Below are 22,859 nucleotides of genomic sequence, written 5' to 3'. Positions count from 1 at the left end.
ACTGTACGTACTCTCATGTAATTTAGTATTGTTATCATTATATTATTCTTAACACATGGAGAGGAATTATTTTTCCCAACAACTCACACTAATTTCCTAGTTTTACCATCGACTCTACATAATAAATATTTAGAAATTAGCAAATGTTGGTAGGATATCAATATCTTTAAGCAAAACTAACTACTAACGTATTCCACTTATGAATAATAGTTCGAAAATGATTTATTAGAAAAACAACAAAGATTCAAAGGCAATGAAATTTAATAATGACGATGTGATACAATCATTTATCTGATTCTCTGTGACAAATAAATTATGACATAGTAGTTATTTTGGGCACACCGTCTTGGACATAATTAGGAATTATTTGAAGCATATATAACAGGTACAATGAGCACAAAATATAGTCATGCCACGTGTAATCTAAAAGTAATAACAATGACTCTGAATTGAAGGGGATTGCAGAGAATGCTAGGGTTGGTGAGTTGCTCATAATGTTACATATTATGTTGAAGTAGATGGCGGAGTAGGTGCTCTAGCATGAACCCTAAAATTAAACTTGGACTCTTTCTTTCGAATAACAGAAAGAGCACGCGGTGGAGGTGGTGGATAGTCTTAGGTTCTCACACTTGGCCCAGACGGAGGAACACGCACGCTTTTTGGCAAGATTCCAAACTTGATCCTAGATTCCTTATGTAAAAGGATGGGTAGGGCATGCGATGGGGGAGATAGGTTGTTCGAAGTTCTTTGACTCGACCCAGATGGAGGAGTACGTACATCTTTCAATAGTATTCCCAAACTAAATGGTGGAGCCAAGTCAGGTACTCTCTTGGGCTTTAGCCATGAGAAACGAATATGCCTCTTTGGATGCTTTGTGATGCTGCGCCCCAATTCATTTTCTAAAGGAGGAGTACGCAAGTGGTTCGACATTATTCCCAAGCTGAAAGGTGGGGCTAAGTCAGGCACTCTCTTGGGTCTCGGCCAAAACCAAGTGAAGCGAATATGGTGTTTTGGATGCTTTACAATGTTGTCCCCCAACTCATTTTCTGATAGAGGAGTAAGCACGTCTTTGGTTAGTATTCCTAGGTTAAAAGGTGGGGCTAAGTCAGGTACTCTCTTGGGTTTCAGCCATGAGAAACGGATATGCCTCTTTAGGTGCTCAGTAACGTGGTCCGTCAATTGGTTTTCTACAACATAGTTGCCTTCACTGATGACAGAAAAACTCCTAGCATCTATTTGGTATGTTTCAAAGTGCAATACAAGGAGTATGAGAGCACAGGCTCCAAAAAACACATTAAAGGTAATAGACATCATTTTTGTTGTGTCTCTACCCATCCTCTTCTATCGACTCCTTTTTATATAGCCCTTGTCTCTCAATTGAAATTAAGTTAACATTTCAAATAAAACTTAAAAATAGCGTTTTAGATTTACCCAAACAACAAAAGCACGCGGTAGTTTGTTAGAAATCTTTTGGGTGCGAAGATTTTATAATAAAACAAACATTCTAAACTTAACATTTTGGTTTTAAAGCATGCAAGCGATGATTTCATAGTTTGCCAACGCAAGGTGTTGACTCAATTTTTATTTAATGTGTCCAACTTTAAAACATGTAAGCGGTAAGAAAAACTCACTAACCACTTCTGGAATGCTCATCTGACTTCTCTTTACTAATTGTAATCCTCAATTATATCCTAAATTAAAAAATTTTACCAAAATATCTTCATTGATAAAGGTATATAATATGAAAGTTAAATTTTGATAGAGTGATAAAAGTTTCACCGAGATGTTAGAATCAATTTGTGACATCTTACCTTTTTGTAATGAGATCCCTACTTCTACTTATGTAGCGAAAAAAGTTTTGTGTACTCTTGGGATGAAGTACGAGAAGATTCATGCATGTAGGAATGATTATTGGTATTTTAGGAAAAAGCTCTCTCGTGCAAATCTATGGCCCTCTTAAGGTATGTTGAGATGGAAGATTTCTGAAAATTCAAAGAATGAGGTTAAGTATATTATAGTGAAAGTCATGTGGTATTTCTCCTCAATTCCAATATTTGAAAGAATGTTTCAAAGTAAAGAATTGTTAAGATTATTGACGTGGCATACAAGAAAAAGAGATGCAAATGGTTTATTACAACATCTAAAAGATGCATTATTGTGGAAAAAAGTAGACAATTTATAGCCAGAGTTTGCGTTAAAACCTAGAAATCTACATGTTGCTCTTTCCATATATGTGGTCAATCCGCAGGAGATCTTAGTAGTATTATAGTTATTCGCTAGTTATGTTAGTGACATATAATCTACCTCCATGGTTGTGTATGAAGCAAAAAAAATTTATGTTGACTGCCCTAATATCTAGTCCCAAACAATTGAAAAATGAAAGAGATATTTATTTAACTTTGTTAGTAGATGATTTGAAAAAACATTGGCATGATGGGGTGGAATGATATAATACATATCAAGATCAATGTTTCACGCTCAAAGCTATTTTATTATGCAACATTATTGATTTTCCTAGGTATGGCAACTTGTGTAGTTGTACGGTCGAAGGATATCATGCATGTCCAATTTATGGGCAGAAAACTTCATCCATTTATTTACCAAAAGGAAGAAAGATAGCATATATTGAGAATCACACGTTTCTACCACATCATCATCCATATAGGAAACAAAATAAAGTTTATAATGATGCACAAGAATTAGAATGTGCTCTAGAACCAATGAGTTGGGAAGAAATTTTTGTACAAACATTCATTTTGTAAGAAAGCTATCAAAGAAAAGAACAGTGAAGTGAGTTCCTTGGGAACTTATTAGAAGAAAAAATCCATTTTTTTGTTAGAATATTGAAAGCATCTTGATGTACAACATTATTTAGACGTATTGTACATTGAAAAGAATGTGTGTACAAATCTCATTGGCACGTTGCTTCATATTCCTAGTAAAAAACAGATGGAATAAAAATTTGATTAGATTTGGTGGAACTGAACATTAGATCAGAGTAAGCCCCTTACGTAGGAGAGAAAAAGATTATTTTACCTTTAGCATGTTATACATTATCTCAAATGGAGAAGTTGAGTTTTTATAAGACACTAATCAGAGTTAAAAGTACATGAAGACTATTTATCGAACATTCAAAGTTTAGTGTCACTCATATATTTGAAAGTTTACGGACTTAATCAAGTCGCATGACCATCACGTTCTTATGCAACAATTGTTACCCGTGGCAATTCATGGTATTTTACTCAAACATGCTATATGTACAAGGCAATTGATTCATCGCACTTAAAAGGAATGCATAAAGATGTAGTAGTAGTCACTTTATGCCTATTAGAGAAGTATTTTCCACCATCATTTTCACTACAATGATACACCTACAGTGCATTTCATGGATAGAGCATTGTTAGTTTCTTCTTTTATTAGATCGAGTAGAGAGTAGTTAGATAAAGCTCATCTTTATGTTATTCAAAATGTAAATGATGTATTACCATACATCGAGTATGTGCTAAACTCTATCTATTTTCATACTATGTAAGTTGGTTGCTTAATTACCTAATAATTTGTCATTTATGACGGATAACATATGGATAGTTTGTGTAAGTTGAACTTTGGTAAAGCTAGAAGTAAAAATCGATTAAAGAAGAGCATAATCGCATATTCAGTCAGGGGTTGTCCACACGAATCATACTCTCTAATCTATGTTTAAAACTAACTAACCAAATCCAAAAACTCCATCACCCCCTTCTTTAAGATGGATAAGACAATCTCCAGATGTGGCCACTTATTGTGGTTACATGATTAATGGTTATTACTATCACACAAAAAGGCGTGATGATTTTAGAAGAGTTTAAAATAGTGGAGTTAGTATAACAGCCACTACCATACAAGTCTTTACTTCTAAAGACAAAAACATTGTCATGTCAGATATGACCTTTTATGGCATAAAACAAAAAATATTGACGATTGATTACCATCATTTAGCTTTTATTTTATTGAAGTGTGATTGGATTGATAATAGAAATGGAATCAAAGTGGAGTTTGCCACTGTAGATCTAAAACATATTGGGCATAAATAAGATCCATTTATTTTAGCCTCCCAAGCAAAACAAGTATTCTATCTCAAAGATTCTTCAAATCCTGAATGGTTAGTGACTTTCATCTCCACAAAGAACTATTAAAGAAGATTTCTATAAAAATGAAATATGAGATATGTTTCAAGAGTGTGATTATGGAGTCATTCAAATGATGCCCAATGATGATACATCTAACGAGATTGATGATACAATTTCAACATATATTAGACATGATTGTGAGGGTAGATGGGTAGGTAAGTAATGATTGTGATAAATGTTTGGTATATCATTATTTTGCTTAATAATGTATGTATGCTTAGAGTTTGTAGTTACTATGCTTGTGGTATGTCATTACTTTGTTCAATAATGTATTTTATTCTTAATTAATTCCTTGAAAATGAAAATATCCAAAAGTTCCAAAAGTTCATTTAAAAAAAATTCAAAAAATATCAAGACGGTCCAACAGCTCGAAAATAGCCCATGGAGCCCATTGACATGGTGTAGGGGCTAGTCGCGCATGCATGGCCTGGGGTTTGTCTCGTGTTAACCTCATTGAGGTGGGGGGTGCACATCACGTGCTAACCTTGCAAGGGGGTTTCACGTATCTAGTGCCTTCGCATGCATGGCGCGCAGGTTAGTCCTCCTCGTACACCATGTGCTGCACTAACCTCTTAAGATATGGTCATGCGTGCAACCTGAGCACGTGCCTTGTCGCTCGATATGCCATGACCTTGTCATGTGCGTACAACATGACCCAAAATAGCCTACATGTCCCAAAACGCACGCCCATACATGCATGACTCACAGCCACTACCCAAACACTATTTAACTTTCAGAATCATGACCCATATTTGAAAAATCATAACTTAAAATCCATAACTCTTTTGATAAAACTTCCTTCTACAAAGTTTCTCTAAAATGAGTTGGCTTCCTTACCTCAGAGTTTCAGAATCAAATTCCAACAGATGAGTCTTGTAGCCCACTTGAAATGCACCTTGCTCAAATTCACCCAAGAAATGACATTCTCACCTTTCCTTGATCAAAACATAAACTTCCTCGAATCCAAAATACATAGAAACCCTCTCTCACAAACTAGACTTAATTTTTGAACTTTCAAGATCAATTTGAGTGATTTTGCATGAGTAAGTTGTGAGAAATTCAATATTGAAGTTGATCTATTTATAGAGTCCCTTGCATGAGATTAAGGCGACACCTCTTAACCGTATACTTACACCTCATCATGTCCTCCAAGTCCTCCTTGGTTGCAAAATGCATGATAACATGGTTAAAACACCAAAATTTACTTTTAACTAAATGCCCTAATCGTGCCACATACTTGATTCAAACGCATGACTAACCTCCTTGGTCTTCTCGCAAAACCTTGGCCACATAACCTCTCCTCGCCTAGCCTTCATCGCTTAGCTAACCTCTTAGATATGCCTAGCCAAACGCCTAGCAAATGCCTTCCTCGCGTGACAACCTCCCAACGCTTGGCTACAAGCCTTCCTCGCGTGACACCCTTCCTCGCCAACTGACCTCTCAAGCTTGCCGCCAAGCCTTAACTTCAACACATGGCCTTCTTGGTATTTGTCTTGCCGTCTAACACAAGTCCCAAATGCCTTTGAAGCTAACCTCTTTAGAGGTTCTTTTCCTTCTCTTGGCCGTCCAACAAGCAACATTTAGAGGTTATATAGCCCCTTTGGTCGCCCACTTCTAACCTCTAAACGCCTCATGACTTAATTTTAACACAGTTAAAATTTCCAATCTTTCTCTTTTTCTTAAACCTAAACTTAAATTTCAAATATGTTTACCTTTTTTTCCCACAAATTTCATTTTCTCTCGTCCTTGACTAATCTTAGCAAGTTTTAAAGGTTTAAGAAATTTTCGGGTTTCACAATAATAACTTGTATTTCTACAAGTTATCACATAGTAAATTTTTGTCTTATTTATTTACTGACAACAATGTCTTTTAACATGTCTACTTCATGCATCCCATACACCATTGTAATGCACTAAAATCCGAACATATGTGACATCCTTAAACCATCTTAAACTTTTTAGTTCTTGCAGAAATTGATTTAAGATTAGAAGTTGACATATCACATAAAACAAGTGTATGACTTATTTGTGATATTAAAAAACATTAGCTAAAAACTAAAAATAAGCATGTTAAAGAACTTCAAAGGACTTAAGAGTTGTAGACATTTGATTTCGAAAGGAAAAGTTTGAAATGTGCTACATGTGTGCAATATTGTGCCGAGATAAAACATAAGTACCTAAAACACTTCCTAAACATGCATAAAAGCAATTTAAAAGACTGAAAGAGAGGTATAAAATTAATTTTGGAACAAAATGAAAGTTTAGAATTTTGTTGATGTGTGCGAGATAATGCAGAGATCCTTAAAATATGTTGCAATTTCCTTACAATTAGATAGTCATGGAAAACAAAAATTACAAAACAATAAAAATCTCCTTCACATAACCCATAGTAATGAACTACCAATAGCGAGATCAAAAGACGTAAATCTATTGAACAAAAAGACAAGACATCACTCATGATTCAAGTAAAAGACATAAAAGAGAAATGTAAATAAATTAAAGAAAATAGAGAATAGTGGTTCATATTATCTACAAAGAAAATGCAATGGGAGGGGGATGGAGATGGAGAGGTGGGAAAAATGGTAGGTGAAAATGATGGGTTTTTGTATGTAGAAGTTTGAAATGGAGGTCACAAAAAGAGCTTGAAAAAGGTGGAAAGGAAAAATGAGTTTGAAATGGAAGTCATCGGAGATGGAAAAAACAACAAGAAGAAAATGAACAAACGATGGATTACTTAAAATGCGTGGACTGGGAAATTATCTCACGGTTGTTGATATTACAGACGTTCACCGTTTTGCCGACTTGTTGAAGGAGAAGGGTTCGCGGATACGTTGAAGGAGAAAATCATCCAATGATTTTGTTAAGTTTTGTTTGCGGTTAGGGTGAAGTACAATTTCATTAAGGACAAAATGGACTTTTCATTCAAAGTCAGTTTGTCCTAAATCTCTAGAAAGGGGCCTTAAAGTCGAGATGAAATTTTGCCAATTTTACTGACCAAAGATCGCCCGAAGTTCCGATCAAACTACATTACCAGTTCAGTTAAGCTACTTTCGTTCCATCTTCATCTTCATCCATTGATGGCGTTTCTCAATTAGCAATCTGGGGGATCAATTTACTTCTCACCCACCCAATGGCCAAGCCCGAAAGGGCTGTTCTTGAACCACTCGGTGAGGAGTTCGATATATCCACTCATTTTCGCACTTCAATTAGATCTCTCGCCGTCTCCCCCGTCTCTGATTCCGAGACCTTAATATACGCCGGAACTAAATCTGGGGCACTTGTCTTGTTCTCTGTAACTCCGAAATATTCAAGTTCTACCGCTCTAGATTCCGAAACTGCCAGCTTGGATACTCCCAGAATTACCTCTCCATCGGAGGGACTTTCACTTCTGAGGACTGTTGCGGTTAGCGTTTCCTCAATTGTCTGTTTGCATGTACTCCGTGGAATTGGAAAGGTTTTAGTACTTTGTTCCGATGGGTTTTTGTATATTGTTGATTCGCTTCTTTCACTGCCAGTGAAGAGGTTGGCGGGTTTGAAAGGAGTTTCTTTGATTGCGAAACGAATTAGGAGCAGCGAGTCTGAGTTTTCTAGTCTGTATGGGAGTGTGGATAATAATTCTGGATTTGTTAGCCCTAGTCAAAGGCTTCTGCAGAGACTAGGAAGTGGTATGCGAACAAATGGCTTGAAAATTAAGGAATCAGAATCGCCGCGTGAAGAAAGTGATTTCGTTTTTGCAGCTCTAGTTGGTAAAAGGTTGATTTTATTTGAAGTTGTTTTGGGTCATCGAACTGGCAGAAGTGATCGAAATACAAATGATCCCATTGAGTCCCTTCTAATTTTGAAGGAGTTACAGTGTAAAGAAGGATTTTCAACAATGGTGTGGCTCAATGATTCAATAATTGTTGGTACAGCTAGTGGCTATTATCTTTTTTCATGTGTTACAGGAGAGAGTAGTTTAATATTCAAATTACCAGAGTTATCCAGTCCTCCATGCCTTAAGTTGTTGCGGAAAGAGTGTAAAGTGCTACTATTGGTAGATAGGGTAGGGATTACTGTTAACGCTTATGGTCAACCTATGGGTGGGAGTCTCGTGTTTCATGATATTCCAAAATCTGTTGCTGAGATATCTACGTATGTGGTTGTTGCAAGTAGTGGTCAGCTGAAGTTATATCATAGGAATACTGGTAGCTGTATTCAAACTATTACTTTTAATGGAAACAGAACTGAGCCTTGCATTGTTTCGGATGAGGAAGATGGTAGTGGAGATGTTATTGCCGTTGCTGTGACTAACAAGGTATATGCCCTTTTATTAATTCTAACAAATTTTATTTTGTCTTGCAATGCGAAGACCTGCGATACAACAGAAGTAAGAAATTCACTAGGTCAATATATGTTGTAACTGTTTTACATAAAACAGATCAATGTGTGGACAAATACTGAGTAACATGTTGGATTTTGTGGAACTAGAGAAAGAATATGTATATTAGGTGAGAATTCATTGATGAGATGAAATTAGAAAAGTAGGGAGAAAACCATTCCTATCCAAAGGAAATTGAAGCACACACACAAGATAGGCTATAAATAGTTGCAAAAGCAGGCAGGAATTTTACAAATTTACACCAAGGAGAGCCAAAGAAGATAAATAATCAAGGAACCTGTTCAAACATTTCTCTCTGTCCTTGAAGATATACGAGTTTCTGCTGTTCCATCTTTTTGACTAAGAAAGTTTTTTTTTTTTGAAGTTTTTTTTATAGCACGTTGGGCTGTGCACTTTGTTGTGACTTGTGAGATATTTGGAGGAGACAAATAGTTGAATCTTCAAAGGAGTTCATAGGGAGTCTTTTGACGCATGGTCCTTTGTGAGCAGTGGTGGATTCAGAAATTTTGTTGACAGGGCTTTATAGTTTAGTAAAAATGAAAGTGATTGTTTTATCACTGGGCCAGCTTCTGGTACTAGTATTTTTTCAGTTGTATATATATGTATGTGTGTGTGTTTATGCATGTATGTGTGTGTAAATAAAAGTGAAACATCTTCAAGGTAATGCAGAAATAACAGCCCCTGAAGCCTTTTAAATACCAATCAGAACTACACATTGCAGGACAATTTTTAAAGATTTGTGAAACAAAATTAGATCTTAACTTGTGGTGACTGAGGCGTACTTTCCTTCATATGTCTACAAATCTCAATTAATGAATAAAATTTGTGAAATTGAAGAATTAAATGTTCCCATCTCCTTCATGTTGATGCCACAAGAATTTCAAATCTTTGTTTCATGAAAAGCTTAGCCCCTCCACTTTGTATTTTAAGAAAGGACATGAAATAAGTTGGTGTGTTTGAAAGACTTGTTGTGCTGAACCACTCTTACACTTTTTCAATTAGTGGATACTGGAAATCCTCAAAAGCTTGAATGCCCCTAGCACAACCTTCAAGTAGCCCATAAGTTACTATGCAGCTAATTTCTGAGTTTCCCCTTCGTGCGTTTGGGTGTACTGCTTATGTTCATAATTTCAGCCCTAATCAGACCAAATTTACCCCTCGGGCTTAGGCATGTGTGTTTGTTGGGTATCCCCTTGATCGACGCAGTTATGAATGTTTTCACTTGTCGTTCAAGAAATACTTCGTCACTATGGATGTTACTTTTTGTGAGAACCGACCCTACTTTCCTGCTAGCCATCTTCAGGGGGAGAGTGTGAGTGAAGAGTCTAACAACACCTTAGAGTTTATTGAACTAACTTCTAGTACTGTGCCTGACTTCGATCCTCATCCCATAGTCCTACCCACAAACCAAGTTTTTTGGAAAATGTATTACAAGAGGAATCTCAAAAAAATGTTGGGTCCCCTACTAGTCAGCCGTTGGCTCCGGTCCAAAACAACCTTGTACGAGTAATAAAGATCAGTAAGAATGACATGTCTGTTGTTGCTGGTTTTGAAAATGTGGAAGAAAAGAACAATGGTGATGAGATTAAGGGAGGTCAGAGCAGGAACCAGTAATAATGAAGCTGAACAGGGTTATACAGGGAAACTTGATGAATATAATCCCTCTCTTGATATTCCCATTGCTCTGAGAAAAGGTACTAGGTTCTATATATTAATATAATTAGATTATTCTTAGGAGATATTATTTGATATTATTTCCTTAAGTGTATTTCTCTATGGTTATATATAGGTTTGTATCTCTATTAAATAATGAATGAAATATAGATTAATTCCATAAAATCAACATGGTATCAGAGTTCTAGGGTTTTTGCCTTATTGAATTCTAGCCTCCACATCCCGTTTGATCTCTGCCTCCGTTGATCATTCATCAACGGAGGCAGAATCATCTCCCATTAGCTGAAGCCGCCCCTTAGATCTGCAAATTTGCCGTTGTCGTTGCACCTTCCCTTTGTCACTCATTGCTGTTCAAATCTGCCACCATCCAAACCCCAGAAACCCCATTCGTTTTTCACTAGCGTCTGCGGCGGCCATCTCCTTCATAGTTCTTCGTCCGACCTCTTGTTTTTCCGTTAGCCAAGCAACCGATTGAACCTCTGTCAGTTGAAGCCGAACGCCCAGCCGAAGAGTTTCAGTTTTTTCCGTCGTCCAAGAAGCTCCGCTCGCCGCTGCGTTTCGTTACCGTTGCTCCATCTCCTTACGCTGTCCCAACAAAACCATGAAACCCCATGTCCTCAGATCCTCGCGTCTGCCTCCAATCTGTTCCAGATCTGTCTAATTTCGTTCAGACCCATCCTTCATGTCTGCCTTCAAAGTTTAGATCGAAGCCCAGATCCAACGACGCCTCGTTTCTGTTTTTGTTCAGATCCGCTAAGCCTCTCTGCTCCATTCAGTTCAGTTTCCGTTATGTTCTCCCCAGATTTCCCGTTTAATCTGATTCTGACTTGCTCTAGTTTAGTTCGTTCGGTTCCATTTTGATCCGACAAAACACTTCTGTCCAATTCCGACCCTGTTTTCGTCCAGCTTTGATTCTACTTTGCTTCAGTTTTGCTCTTTCATTTTGCCCCCCGAAGTTCTTGTTTCGTTCTTCCTAGGTTCTGTTATAGATCTCTATACGAGGATCTATGTTTCTATCCCGGAAGTTTTTCGTGGGTTTGTTTTAACCTAGAAGTTCTTTGTCTGTTTGTTCTTCGGGTTTTTTATTCTATTCTAGATATATTGTTTCTTTTCTTAGTTCTTAGCAAACTCAAGTTTGTGATTTCAACCTTGAGTTTGAGGGAGGGTATTAATATAATTAGATTATTCTTAGGAGATATTATTTGATATTATTTCCTTAAGTGTATTTCTCTATGGTTATATATAGGTTTGTATCTCTATTAAATAATGAATGAAATATAGATTAATTCCATAAAATCAACACTATACTACACATTCCATTTGCAATTATGTTTCTTATGATAATATCTCTTCATAGTTCAGAGCTTTTACAGCAAGTCTGACTCTACCATGAAACAAAAAAATATGTACACTGCTTTAAAGCGTCCTGAATGGAAGAATGCTGTCATGGAAGAAATAAAGGCTCTTGAAAAGAATAAAGGTTGGGAGATTTATGCTATGCCCAAAGGATACAAAACTGTGGGATGCAAATGGATGTTATCTCTCAAATACAAAGCAGATGAACTCTTGACAGACACAAGGCAAGGTTAGTTGCAAAGGAATTTACTCAAACCTATGGTGTTGATTATTCAGAAACTTTTCTCCAGTTGCTAAGTTGAATACTGTTAGAGTCCTTCTATATGTTGTTGTGAACAAAGATTGGCCTCTATACCAGTTGGATCTTAAGAATGCTCTTCTGAATGGAGACCTGGTGGAGAAAGTCTACATGAGCCCCTTGCCTGGATTTGAAGCTTAGTTTGGTCAACAGGTGTGTGAACTCCAGAAAATTCCTATATGGTCTGAAAACGTCATCCAAAGCATGGTTTGACAGATTTATTACCTTTGTCAAGTCCCAAGGGTACAGTCAGGGGCACTCTGATCATACTTTATTTACAAAGGTTTTCAAGACAGGGAAAATGACAGTTTTGATAGTTTATGTGGATGATATTGTTTTGTCTGGAGATGATCAGACAAAAATCAGTTAACTAAAGCAAAGAATGAGTGGTAAACTTGAAAACAAGGATTTGGAAAATCTGAAATATTTCCTTCGAATGAAGGTGGCCAAATCTAAAGAAGGCATATCCGTGTCTCAAAGAAAATACACCCTTGATTTGTTGACGGAGACAGGTATGTTGGTATGTCGTCTTGCTAACGCTTCTATTGAATTCAACTATAAGCTAGGAAACTCTGATAACTCTGATGATCAAGTATCAGTTGATAAATAACAATATCAGCGCCTTGTGGTTAACAAACCGAAACCAAGGTACTATTTTTCGTCGTCCTGATGTTTCCTTTTCTGTGAATGTTTCCTTTTCTATGAGGAACACATGGAAGTTGTCAACAGAATTTTGAGGTACTTGAAAATGACACCTGGTAAAGGGTTGGTGTTTAGAAAGACAGATAGAAAGACCATTGAGACACATACTGACTCGGACTGGGCAGGCTTTGTCATTGTCAAAAAGTGTATCTTCGTTTATTGTACCTTTGTTTGCGGCAATCTTGTAACTTGGAGGAGTAAGAAGCAAACTCTTGTGGCCAGGAGCAACGCTGAGGCCGAATACTGAGCTATGAGTTTGGGAATATGTGAGAAAATTTGACTGTAGGAAGTTATGTCTGATCTTCATAAGGAATGTGAGACACATTGAAGCTTTTTTGTGATAATAAAGCCACTATTAGTATTGCTAACAACCCGATTCAACATGATAGAACTAAACATGTTGAGATTGATCGGCATTTCATCAAAGAAATATTTGATAGTTGGAGCATATGCATTCCGTACATCCCTTCGAGCCAACAGGTTGCTGATGTTCTCACCAGAGGGCTTCTCAGACCAAACTTCGATTTTTGTGTTAGCAAGTCGGACCTCATCGATATTTATGTCCCAACTTGGAGGGGAGTGTTAGAATTTGTGGGGTTGGCCCTTAGGGTGTTTATCGAAAAAGTTATTTATGGAAAGTTTTACTATAAACATTTTTTTTTGTCTTTCTTTAATCTTTATGTATTCTATTTAATCTCCTTCATTGTACTTTTGTAATCCATCATAAAATAGTAAAAGTAACAATATCGTGGTTTTTCTCCTGGTACCCAGGTTTCCATGTAAGCCTAGTTTTTCATGTTTATTGCTTTTAATACAATTAAGCTGACAACACTTTAAGTTCTTTAATCTGGCATGAGTAAAATAAATACTAGAGTTAGATGTTTCTCATAGTCTTTCCTTGAAAATCACCACTTCTAGTTCCTTGCATTAATATTCTTATTGAGCCAATGAAAATGTAAACCTATAGTTCTCGAGGAGTTTTCTTCTACTCAACCAATAAGACAGCATTGGAATTTAGTCGAGAGAACTTGGAACTAGTTTATGAAGAGTTCTCTCGTATGGAGATAGGATGTGCTATGGCTTGATTAATCATTGCCAAACTCTTTTATAACCATGGATGACAAGATTTACAATTTAGATGAGAAATGTTCGTCTTGAAATCTCCTTTATACCTTCTTTTCATTGTAACCAAATTCCTTGTTTAATGAAGGTTCCAACTTCTTTTTAACCAAATTCCTTGTCGGGATAGGGTTTTAAAGAAGTTTTCGAGTTCAAATCGAGAGATGACTGCTATTCTCCTACCGTGCGTTTGTAACCTTTGGAACCTGATAAGGTCTAGTGGGGTTGTACTGGATCGAAATGTCCTATTACATCGTGTCTGAGTGCATAGTGACGGGTTTCGGTTACGGGTTTCGGTTTGTTCCCCGCTTGTTAGAAGGAGAGTCCACTGAGTCACTTGTGTTGGTCTCTGCCTGTTGTTAGAGCTTGGAAGCTTTATTTCGATGCGTCTTGGGTGGATTCTGCTGGCTATGGTGGTATTGGTTGGTTAGTGCGTGACTCTGCGGGGTCTCCTGTTCTTGTCGGTTGCGAAAAAAGTGTTGTCGAGGTAAACAATCATGGGCTGGCCTAGTGGTAAAAAAGAAGACAGTGCCAAATCAATAATAAACTAAGAGGTCATGGATTTAATCTATGGTGGCCACCTACCTAGGAATTAATTTCCTACGAGTTCCTTGACACCCAAATGTTGTATGGTCAGGCGAGTTGTCCGTGAGATTAGTCAAGCTGGCCTAGACACTCATGAATATAAAAAAAAAGGTGTCTTTGAGGCGGGCTATCAAAAATTTTGAAGCGCTTGCGTTGAGTAAGTGTCTGTTGACCATCTTGGATAGGTTAGTCGTTCAGGGGGATCTTCCTCTCCTTGTGATTGTTGAGTTCAATTGTAGTGAGCTCATTTTCGCTTGTCGTGGTCAGAACTCTGATTTGTCTGAGCTTGCAGGGCTGGTGGATGTGATTGTGTATTTGGCTGTCTTGGCTGGGGTGCAGTCCTTTGATTGGTTTGGTGAGTGGTGCATTCACTTGTTTGTGCAGCGATGGTTTGGGGTCTTTTGGTTTTTGTCTTCGGTGACCCTTGTCTTTGCACTCTGAAGATGATGAGATTTTTTCTTTTGATGTGCCCCTGTGGTTTTCCTCTGCTATTAGTGAGAATGTTTGTATGATGAAGATGAACTCTTGTGTGGTTTAATTCTATCTGTGTTAAAAAAAAGTTCTTTTAAATTCAATTTTGGAGAAACAGTGTATTTATTTTTCTAAAAATAAAATAAAAAAATAAAAAAAACTAAGGTTCAGACTAGTGATTGTTGAAGAGGAGCAGTGGAACTAATATAAATATTATGATCCGTAAGAAACTATATTCATGTAAGGTATGTGATTGTCTTTTTTGTTTTAGTATATAGTGGCGCCTACTGAGAATGCTTGGCTTGCTATAATGGCTTCATGACTGATGTTTATATAATTCATTCTAGATGCTCAGCTAGTTCTAAATTGTTATTTGTGTTAATTTTTATTGCTTGGCTTGATAATCATCAGGTTATGTGCTATCAAAAATTGCCTTGTGATGAACAAATTAAAGATTTGCTGAGAAGGAAGAACTTTAAGGAAGCCATCTCTTTGGCTGAGGACCTAGAGTGTGCAGGTGAAATGTCCAAGGAGATGCTATACTTTGTTCATGCTCAAATTGGTTTTCTCTTGCTTTTTGACTTGCAATTTGAGGAAGCGGTAAATCACTTTTTGCAATCTGAGACAATGCAGCCTTCTGAAATATTCCCATTTGTGATGAAGGACCCAAATCGTTGGTCCCTACTGGTACTTTCTCGTGTTAATTCTTAATTTTTTTGCATCATGCCTATTGACCAATAACTTGATGATGCTGTCAACCCAGTAAAAGAAACTTGTTGGAAAAATGTTCTGCAGCTCAACTTTTATGTTGGACTGTATGAAGATATTGAGAATGGTAGGGATAAATTTTTACATGTGACTGGTCTGAGAATGCTTACTCTTTCGTATATTTAACTTTTTAAAAAAGGAAACAAAGTCAAGCAGATTGTTCTGTGAGATTAGTCGAGTTGCGCGTAAGCTGGTCCAGACACTCACGAATATCGAAAAAAGAAAAGGAAACCAAGACTTATTGCGATATAGTGAAAAGAGACTAATGTTCAAAATACAAGATATGAATGAAACATAAAACGAAAGTTTAAAGAAAATACAAAACTTAAACAGGTAAGATAAAAACACTCCAATTCAAACAAATATCTTGGATAGAATAACTAGAAAAAGACTTAGATAGAGAACACAAAGAGAAGAATGGAGATGGGCCGATCCCAAACGATCAATCCAACAAAATGATTTACTATGGACAAACTGCTGATTTCGTTCGAACCAAATCTTAAATGAAGAGCTTTAACTGCATTTGACCATAAAAGTTGAGATCAAAGAACCAAGTGTTGGCGAACTCATTTATTTTCCCTGTTTTATTCAGTCTTATATTTGGGATATGATGTTTTGGTGCCAAGAGGGTGTCACTGTAGTTGAGACGTTCAGGTGCACCTTCCGATGCCCCTAGCTTTTCACTCTTTAGGCTTCTTTAGTATTCTCAATGTATATACCTCTTGTACTTTAAGATTTTATCTTTTTTGAAACGGAGACAAAACCTCTTTATTAATTTGAACTCAAAGTACAAGAGATTTATACAAAGGGAGTAATAAAGAAGTTATAGTCAAGGGAGTCCTAGAGGGATCAAGAGGCACACTCGAATATCTCAACACCCCATAGCGCCAAGCATTATATACCGAGTAAAAACATAAAAAACCCAACAAAGATACAATAATAAAACATCCAGCTTGATACAATGGTCCAGAAAACAATATGGGACCAGAAAAAACAGCAAGAAACAATAGGGAAGGCCTAAAAATACAATCTCAAAATAAAGGCTACACATGGGCAATCCTTCAGCAGGAACTGTTTCCCACAAAGCATCAGCTATCAGAGTATCACACTGCTGCATCATGGACCCAATGCTCTTTATATAGCTAACTAGCTCAACAAGGGCTTTCCTTTCTTCTGCACTATAATTATGTCGCACCACATGTTGAATTCCTTAGAAAGAATGCACCACGAGGAGGCATTTCAATGAACATTTTTAAAAAAATCATCCCAATTGAGAGATTTGTTGTGAAAAGTCCTTGGTTTCTTCCAAACCACAAAACGGCCAATAAGGCTTTGACTGCATTCCATCAAAGAAACTGTGCAGTCTTATTAAGATGAGGCCCCCCTTGAAGCTGTCTAACCAATTCTCTACTCTCTGCAAAAAAACTTTAGACTCTTTATTTTTGGCGGCTTGAAACTGATAAAAAGACTTGCGGCTTGAAACTGATGAAAAGACTTGATGTTCACATCTCCTAATTCCATCCGGTTTAATTTTCTTTTCTGAATAAGGTTTCTTTCCTCCCTCCTATATAGTTTCAGGTCAGCTTCCAGCAACCATTTTTGGGTACTACTCTTTGACGCCAAATCTGGCTGCTCATCCTTGTCTTCTTCATTTGCCAAAGCTTCCGGCAAGCTTTCTTTATTATGTTAACAAGGCTTCTTGCAAATAGTATTGCATTTAAACGAGAGAACGTATCTTCCTTTAATGATTTTAGTCACAGGTATTTACGTTCATTCCACATAGTCAACATTCCTCCAGATCTACCAGTTGATTCAATATAACACCACCAGCCAATGTCCTTCGAACTCCATAGAGCCTTAATTAAGGAGTTGTCAATAGTCTCTTGTTTTTGTCTCCTGAATTAGAACATCTAGATAAGTCAACTTCAGTAGTTCTTTCAAGGCTAATTGTTTGATTTATTTAGGATGCCTTTAGTGTTCCACGATATGACTTTCATGTTTTGCTAATTCAGATGAGATTTTATCATTAATAAAGAAGTTTGTCTCCTTTTAAAAAAAATGAGCCAAGTGTTGGCCAAACAAAATCTGGATGGTGCTCTCCCCAAATGAGCCAAGAACCCAATGAAGCTGAAAATAAGAGAATAGCCACCACTAGGAGGATTGTGAAAAATGACAATGAAAAAACAAATGCTGCAAGTCTTCACCATGAGCCATACTCAAAGGGCAGGTGGATGGAGATAAACAATGCTCCTGAAGTTTGTGTTGAAAAGTAGAGATGAATTGAGTGTACCAAAAAACATTACCCATACAAGGATGGTTATGTGCTGTGCTTGTGACTTTGGGATTTCCACAAGCCCTGATTAGCTTCTTCAACCTTGGGGATGCAATAATTAAATGCTCAGAAAAGGGAATTAATGGAGATCCTCCCGGAGGAAACCAAAGACCAATGTCTTGCATCACAAGATAAAAAAGTCTGATTTCCATCCAAATGACTCAGGAATAGAAGTATTTAATTTGTCGATTTTGGTAACTTTTTTGTTGCTTTGGATTCTAAATGCGAATTTTTTGGTTGCCCATTTTATTTCTAGCCGCACAATTTGAGGGTTCAAATTAGTTTCAAATTATTTATTTGTGTCTTTTCTCTAGAAAGAGCATACAGTTTCAATATTGTAGTTCTATTTTTTAAATTTCGAACTTTCAGATTCCCAGAAATCGGTACTGGGCAATGCATCCACCCCCTGCTCCCTTTGAAGATGTTATAGACGATGGTTTGCTTGCCATCCAGAGAGCCACATTTCTTAAAAAAGTAGGAGTAGAAACTGCTGTAAACGATGATTTTCTCTTGAATCCACCGAGTAGGTCAGATTTGTTGGAGTCGGCTGTAAAGCATATTATCAGGTATTTATATTATTTTTAACTGATTTTTTTAGGCAAGATTGTTTATAGATATTTATATCAGTGTGGACTTTTCTGTTTTAATTTCTTTTATTTTTGCAACAACATATGATGAGGATTGGATTGTGCTATTTCTGGGTCCAAAGTTTGATTTTGCGATTTATTTAGCCCCTATTTAATGACCATTATTTTTTTACTTTTCTATTTTTGAATAGTAGGCTTGTTTTCATACAATTTATGCTTGCTTTCAATCATTCCAACTTTTTGGTAAGGTTTCCACATTTATTAAATCATATATTTCAATTCTAAGCTGAACTTCAAAAATAAAATCAAGTTTTTGAAAACTACGTTTCTTAGTTTTAAAATCTTGGCTTGAGTTTTGAAAACATATTTAAAAAGTAGTTGTAAATCAAGAAAACTATAGGTAGGAGTTGTGGCATAAGCTTAATTTTCAAAAACAGAACTGTACCTTCAATTTTCTTCCTTCTAAAATCATGTGTTTTTTCCTATAAGAAATTACTCATTGATAAATGAAAATGGGGGGGGGGGGGGGGGGGGGGGGGAGGATGATATGAGAGACGTGAGATCATACAAATTGAAAAAGAGAACATTTGCACCAAGTCATGGCTAAGTAGATTGTTCCCAAAAAGCATCAAATGACTTCTTCTTATCTTGAACATATGATTGTTTCTTTCTGTCCAAATAGTCTATAGAAAAGCTTGAATTTGATGTCACAACATAATCTTCTTGTGTTTGTGATGCAGTAATTGCAAACCTTAGGAATTTTTATGAATAATACTTCTGATATTTTCATTAATGAGTGGAGAAGCCTTTTTATAGGTTGGAAGTTTACAGGAGTTGTTAGAAGTTAAACTTGGAGTTGAGTTAGTTATTTATGACTAACTCAAGATACACAAGATTTAGATAACCAATCTTAAGATACAAGAATGTTAATTCAAGGTACTCAAGAATTAACTAAAGAAATACTAAAGAACTTCAAGAAACATCAAGAAAGGAGGATGTTCTACATCAAACCCCTCCCCTAGGATAAAATTCAACCTCGAGTGAAGATTAAGGAGCTAAAGAGAAGGAATCTGGTGTATAGTAAGGTGACAATCTAGCAACATTGAAAGATTGGCTGATTCTCATGTTTGCTGGGAGATCTACTCGGTAAGCATTGGGGCCAAGTCTTTCCAATATTTGAAATGGACCCATTCTCTTGTTGGTCATTTTGGAATGATGACCAGCAAGTAGTCTTGATTTTTTAAGGTACACCATAACTAGGTCACCCACTTGATATTCCTTAAAGCATTTGTGAGAGTTGGCGGCTGTTTTGTAGGAGTCATTAGCAAGCTCTAGATGACTCTGGACTTCTTGGTGTAGCTTGGAAATACGTTCAGCCATTGCTTCAGCCTCCATATTGACATTAACAATAGAGGGTAGATTAGCTAAATCAAAAGTGACTTGAGGAAGACTAGTATATACAACCTCAAATGGGGACTTGCCCTGTTTAGTGGTTTGCCATGTTGTTTAAGGCAAATTCTGCTTGGGGTAAAGCTAAGTCCCATTGTTTAGGCTTGTCCCCACTAAGACACCAAATGAGGTCTCCAAGAGCTCAGTTGGTCACTTCTGTTTGGTCGTAAGTTTGTGGGTGGGTGGCAGTACTAAACAGAAGGTTGGTATCGAATTTCTTCCACAGGGATCTCCAAAAGTGACTAAAAAACTTTGCATCTCGATCCGACACTATATTTTTAGGGATTCAATGTAATCTAACAATTTCTCAAAAAAACAAGTTAGCTATATTCAAAGCATCAGAAGTCTTTTTACAAGGGTTGAAATGGGTCATTTTACTAAAGCGATCTACTACTACAAAAACAGAATCATGACCCCTTTGCATTCTAGGTAAACCCAACACAAAATCCATAGATAAATCCTCCCAAATAGTAGAAGGAACAGGTAAAGGAGTGTACAAACCTGTATTTTAAGTATTACCTTTAGCTGTTTGGCAAATAGAGCATCTTTTGATGAAGTTAGTAACATCCCTATTGAGTTGTGGTCAAAAGAATTTAGAGCTAATCGCAGCCAAAGTTTTGTCTCGGCCAAAATGTCTTGCTAATCCACTAGAGTGTGCTTCTTTAATTATTGCTTCCCTTAAAGATGTATGAGGAACACACAAAACATCACCTTTGAAGAGAAAATTATTAACAATGTGGTAATATTTACAAGGTTTATGGTTAGAGTAATTTTTCCAAATACTTCTAAAATTAGTGTTAGTTGGGTACAATGTAGGAAGGTGATCAAAGGCAATTATTTGAGATTGGAGGGTGGTGAGAAGTGTACCTTTTCGGCTGAGAGCATCAACAACCTTATTAGACTTACCTAAAGTATGTTTAATTACAAAGTTGAATCTTTGCAAGAACTGTAACCAACGAGCATGCATTCTACTGATTTGGGAATTCAGAAATTTGAAAGGGAGGTGGTCAGTAAGTAAGATAAAAGTATTAGCAAGTAGATATTGTTTCCATTGTTTTAGAGCACGCACAAGGGCATACAACTCCTGTTCATAGGTACTCCAATTTTATCTAGAAGTACTTAGTTTTTCACTAAAATACTCTAAAGGGTGACCTTCTTGACTAAAGACAGCTCCTATACCTAAACCCAAAGCATCTACAATGACTTCAAATGGTTTATCAAAGTTTGGAAGTTTTAAAACAGGGGGCTAGCTAAAGCTAATTTTAATTGACAGAAGCTGTTTTCTTCTACTTTTCCCATTGAAAACTGCCTTTCTTTAAACAGTTTGTTAAAGGTGCTGCAATGGTGTTGAAGTTCTTGATGAACCTTCTTCTATAAAAAGAGGCTAAAACTTAAAGGCATTGAATATCTTTTGGATTTTTTGGTGGTAGCCAAGAACTAATAGAGTCAATCTTTTTAGAATCAACAGAAATACCATCACAACTTATGATAAGTCCAAGAAAATGAACACTATAGCAAATTCACATTTTTTAGGTTAATTTGTAATTCATTTTCTTGTAAGGCTGTAAAAAGTAGATAGATGTGTTTTAGGTGATCTTCCTTAGAGGAGCTATAGATGAGTATGTCATCAAAGTATACCACAATGAATTTATTCAAAAAAGATTGTAGGATTTGGTTCATTAATCTCATAGAGGTGCTAGGGGCATTAGAGAGACCAAAGGGCATAACTAACCATTCAAACAACCCTTCATTGGTTTTAAAGGCTGTTTTCCACTCATCCCCTGGTTTAATTCTAATTTGGTGGTAGCCACTCTTAAGATCTACTTTGGAAAAGATGGAAGCTTTACCTAATTGATCAAGGAGGTCGGATAAACGAGGTATGGGAAACCTATATTTGACTGTTATTTTATTTATAGCTCTACTATCCATACAAAGTCTCCAGCTGCCATCTTTTTTGGGAGCAAGTAAAGCTGGAATAGCAAAGGACTTAGGCTAGGTTGGATATGACCTTTACTAAGGAGTTCTTCTATTTGTTCATGTAAGATTTTGTACTCCCTAGGGTTCATTCGGTAATGTGGTAGATTAGGTAAGGTACTACCGGGCATTAAGTCTATAGTGTGCTGTATATTTCTAAGAGGTGGCAGTGAAGTAGTTGGTTCTATGCTTTTTGAGAATTTAGCTAGAAGGTTTGTTATCTCACTTGGTAAATGATTTTCAGAAGGTGTAGTGTTGTTTCCTTTAATAACAAAGGCTAAGATAGGTGTTGAACTTGATGGCAGGAACTCCTTACCCTTAAATATAGAAAAAGTTGTTTTCCTTTATTAGGGTTAGGTTTTGTTTAACTGAAGCTGCCTATAGGTAAAAGAACTACACGACAACTCATCCAATCAAACTCAATAGTGTTAGCTGTACCTCTATGAATGTAATCTGTGTCATATTGCCAAGGTCTTCCTAAAAGGATGTGGCAAGCATCCATATCAAGAACATCACATATAATTTGGTTTTTATAGTGCTGTCCTATTGATAAAGAAATAGTACAAACCTCACTAACAATAGCTTCTCCCCCTTTCTTTATCCAACTAACCTTATATGGATTTGGGTGTGGGCCAGTTTTCAAATTTAAGGCAGAAACTAGTTTTTTAGACACTAAGTTTTCACTACTACCACTATCAATGATAACTTGACACACTTTACCGTTAATGGTGCATCTTGTTCAAAAGAGGGAATTCCTTTGAGGTATTTGTTCAGCCGTAGGGGTGAAAAGAATTCTCTGAACTACACAAGATAGTTGATCTCCTTCATCCAGTGTTAAAATCTCATAGATGTTGTCATTTGAGTCATCCGAGTATCCTTCTTGTCCTTCTTCAATTGTCGAAGTTCTTCTTTGAGGGCACTCGTTGGAGAGGTGTCCTTGTTGTCCACACTTGAAACATTTACCCAAAGTAGGACGGTTATAAACGTTGTCAACCTT

General features: G+C 36.7%; 1 protein-coding gene across 1 annotated transcript in view; it reads left to right on the top strand.

The window, feature by feature from the left end:
* The first annotated feature begins 6,736 nt into the window (after positions 1–6,736).
* LOC101216195 (vacuolar sorting protein 3) overlaps positions 6,737–22,859 on the top strand; it is a 34,876-nt gene continuing 18,753 nt past the window's right edge. Inside the window, exons 1-3 of the mRNA XM_011662024.2 lie at positions 6,737–8,463; positions 15,164–15,439; positions 18,222–18,418. Of these exons, the coding sequence (XP_011660326.1) occupies positions 7,300–8,463; positions 15,164–15,439; positions 18,222–18,418 (1,637 nt within the window). The 5' untranslated portion in view covers positions 6,737–7,299. The remainder of the gene's footprint in view (positions 8,464–15,163; positions 15,440–18,221; positions 18,419–22,859) is intronic.

Source organism: Cucumis sativus, chromosome 1, assembly GCF_000004075.3.
Source record: "Cucumis sativus cultivar 9930 chromosome 1, Cucumber_9930_V3, whole genome shotgun sequence".
NCBI lineage: Eukaryota > Viridiplantae > Streptophyta > Magnoliopsida > Cucurbitales > Cucurbitaceae > Cucumis > Cucumis sativus.
Note: the sequence above shows the minus strand (reverse complement) of the source record. Positions and strands in the feature narration are given on the sequence as shown.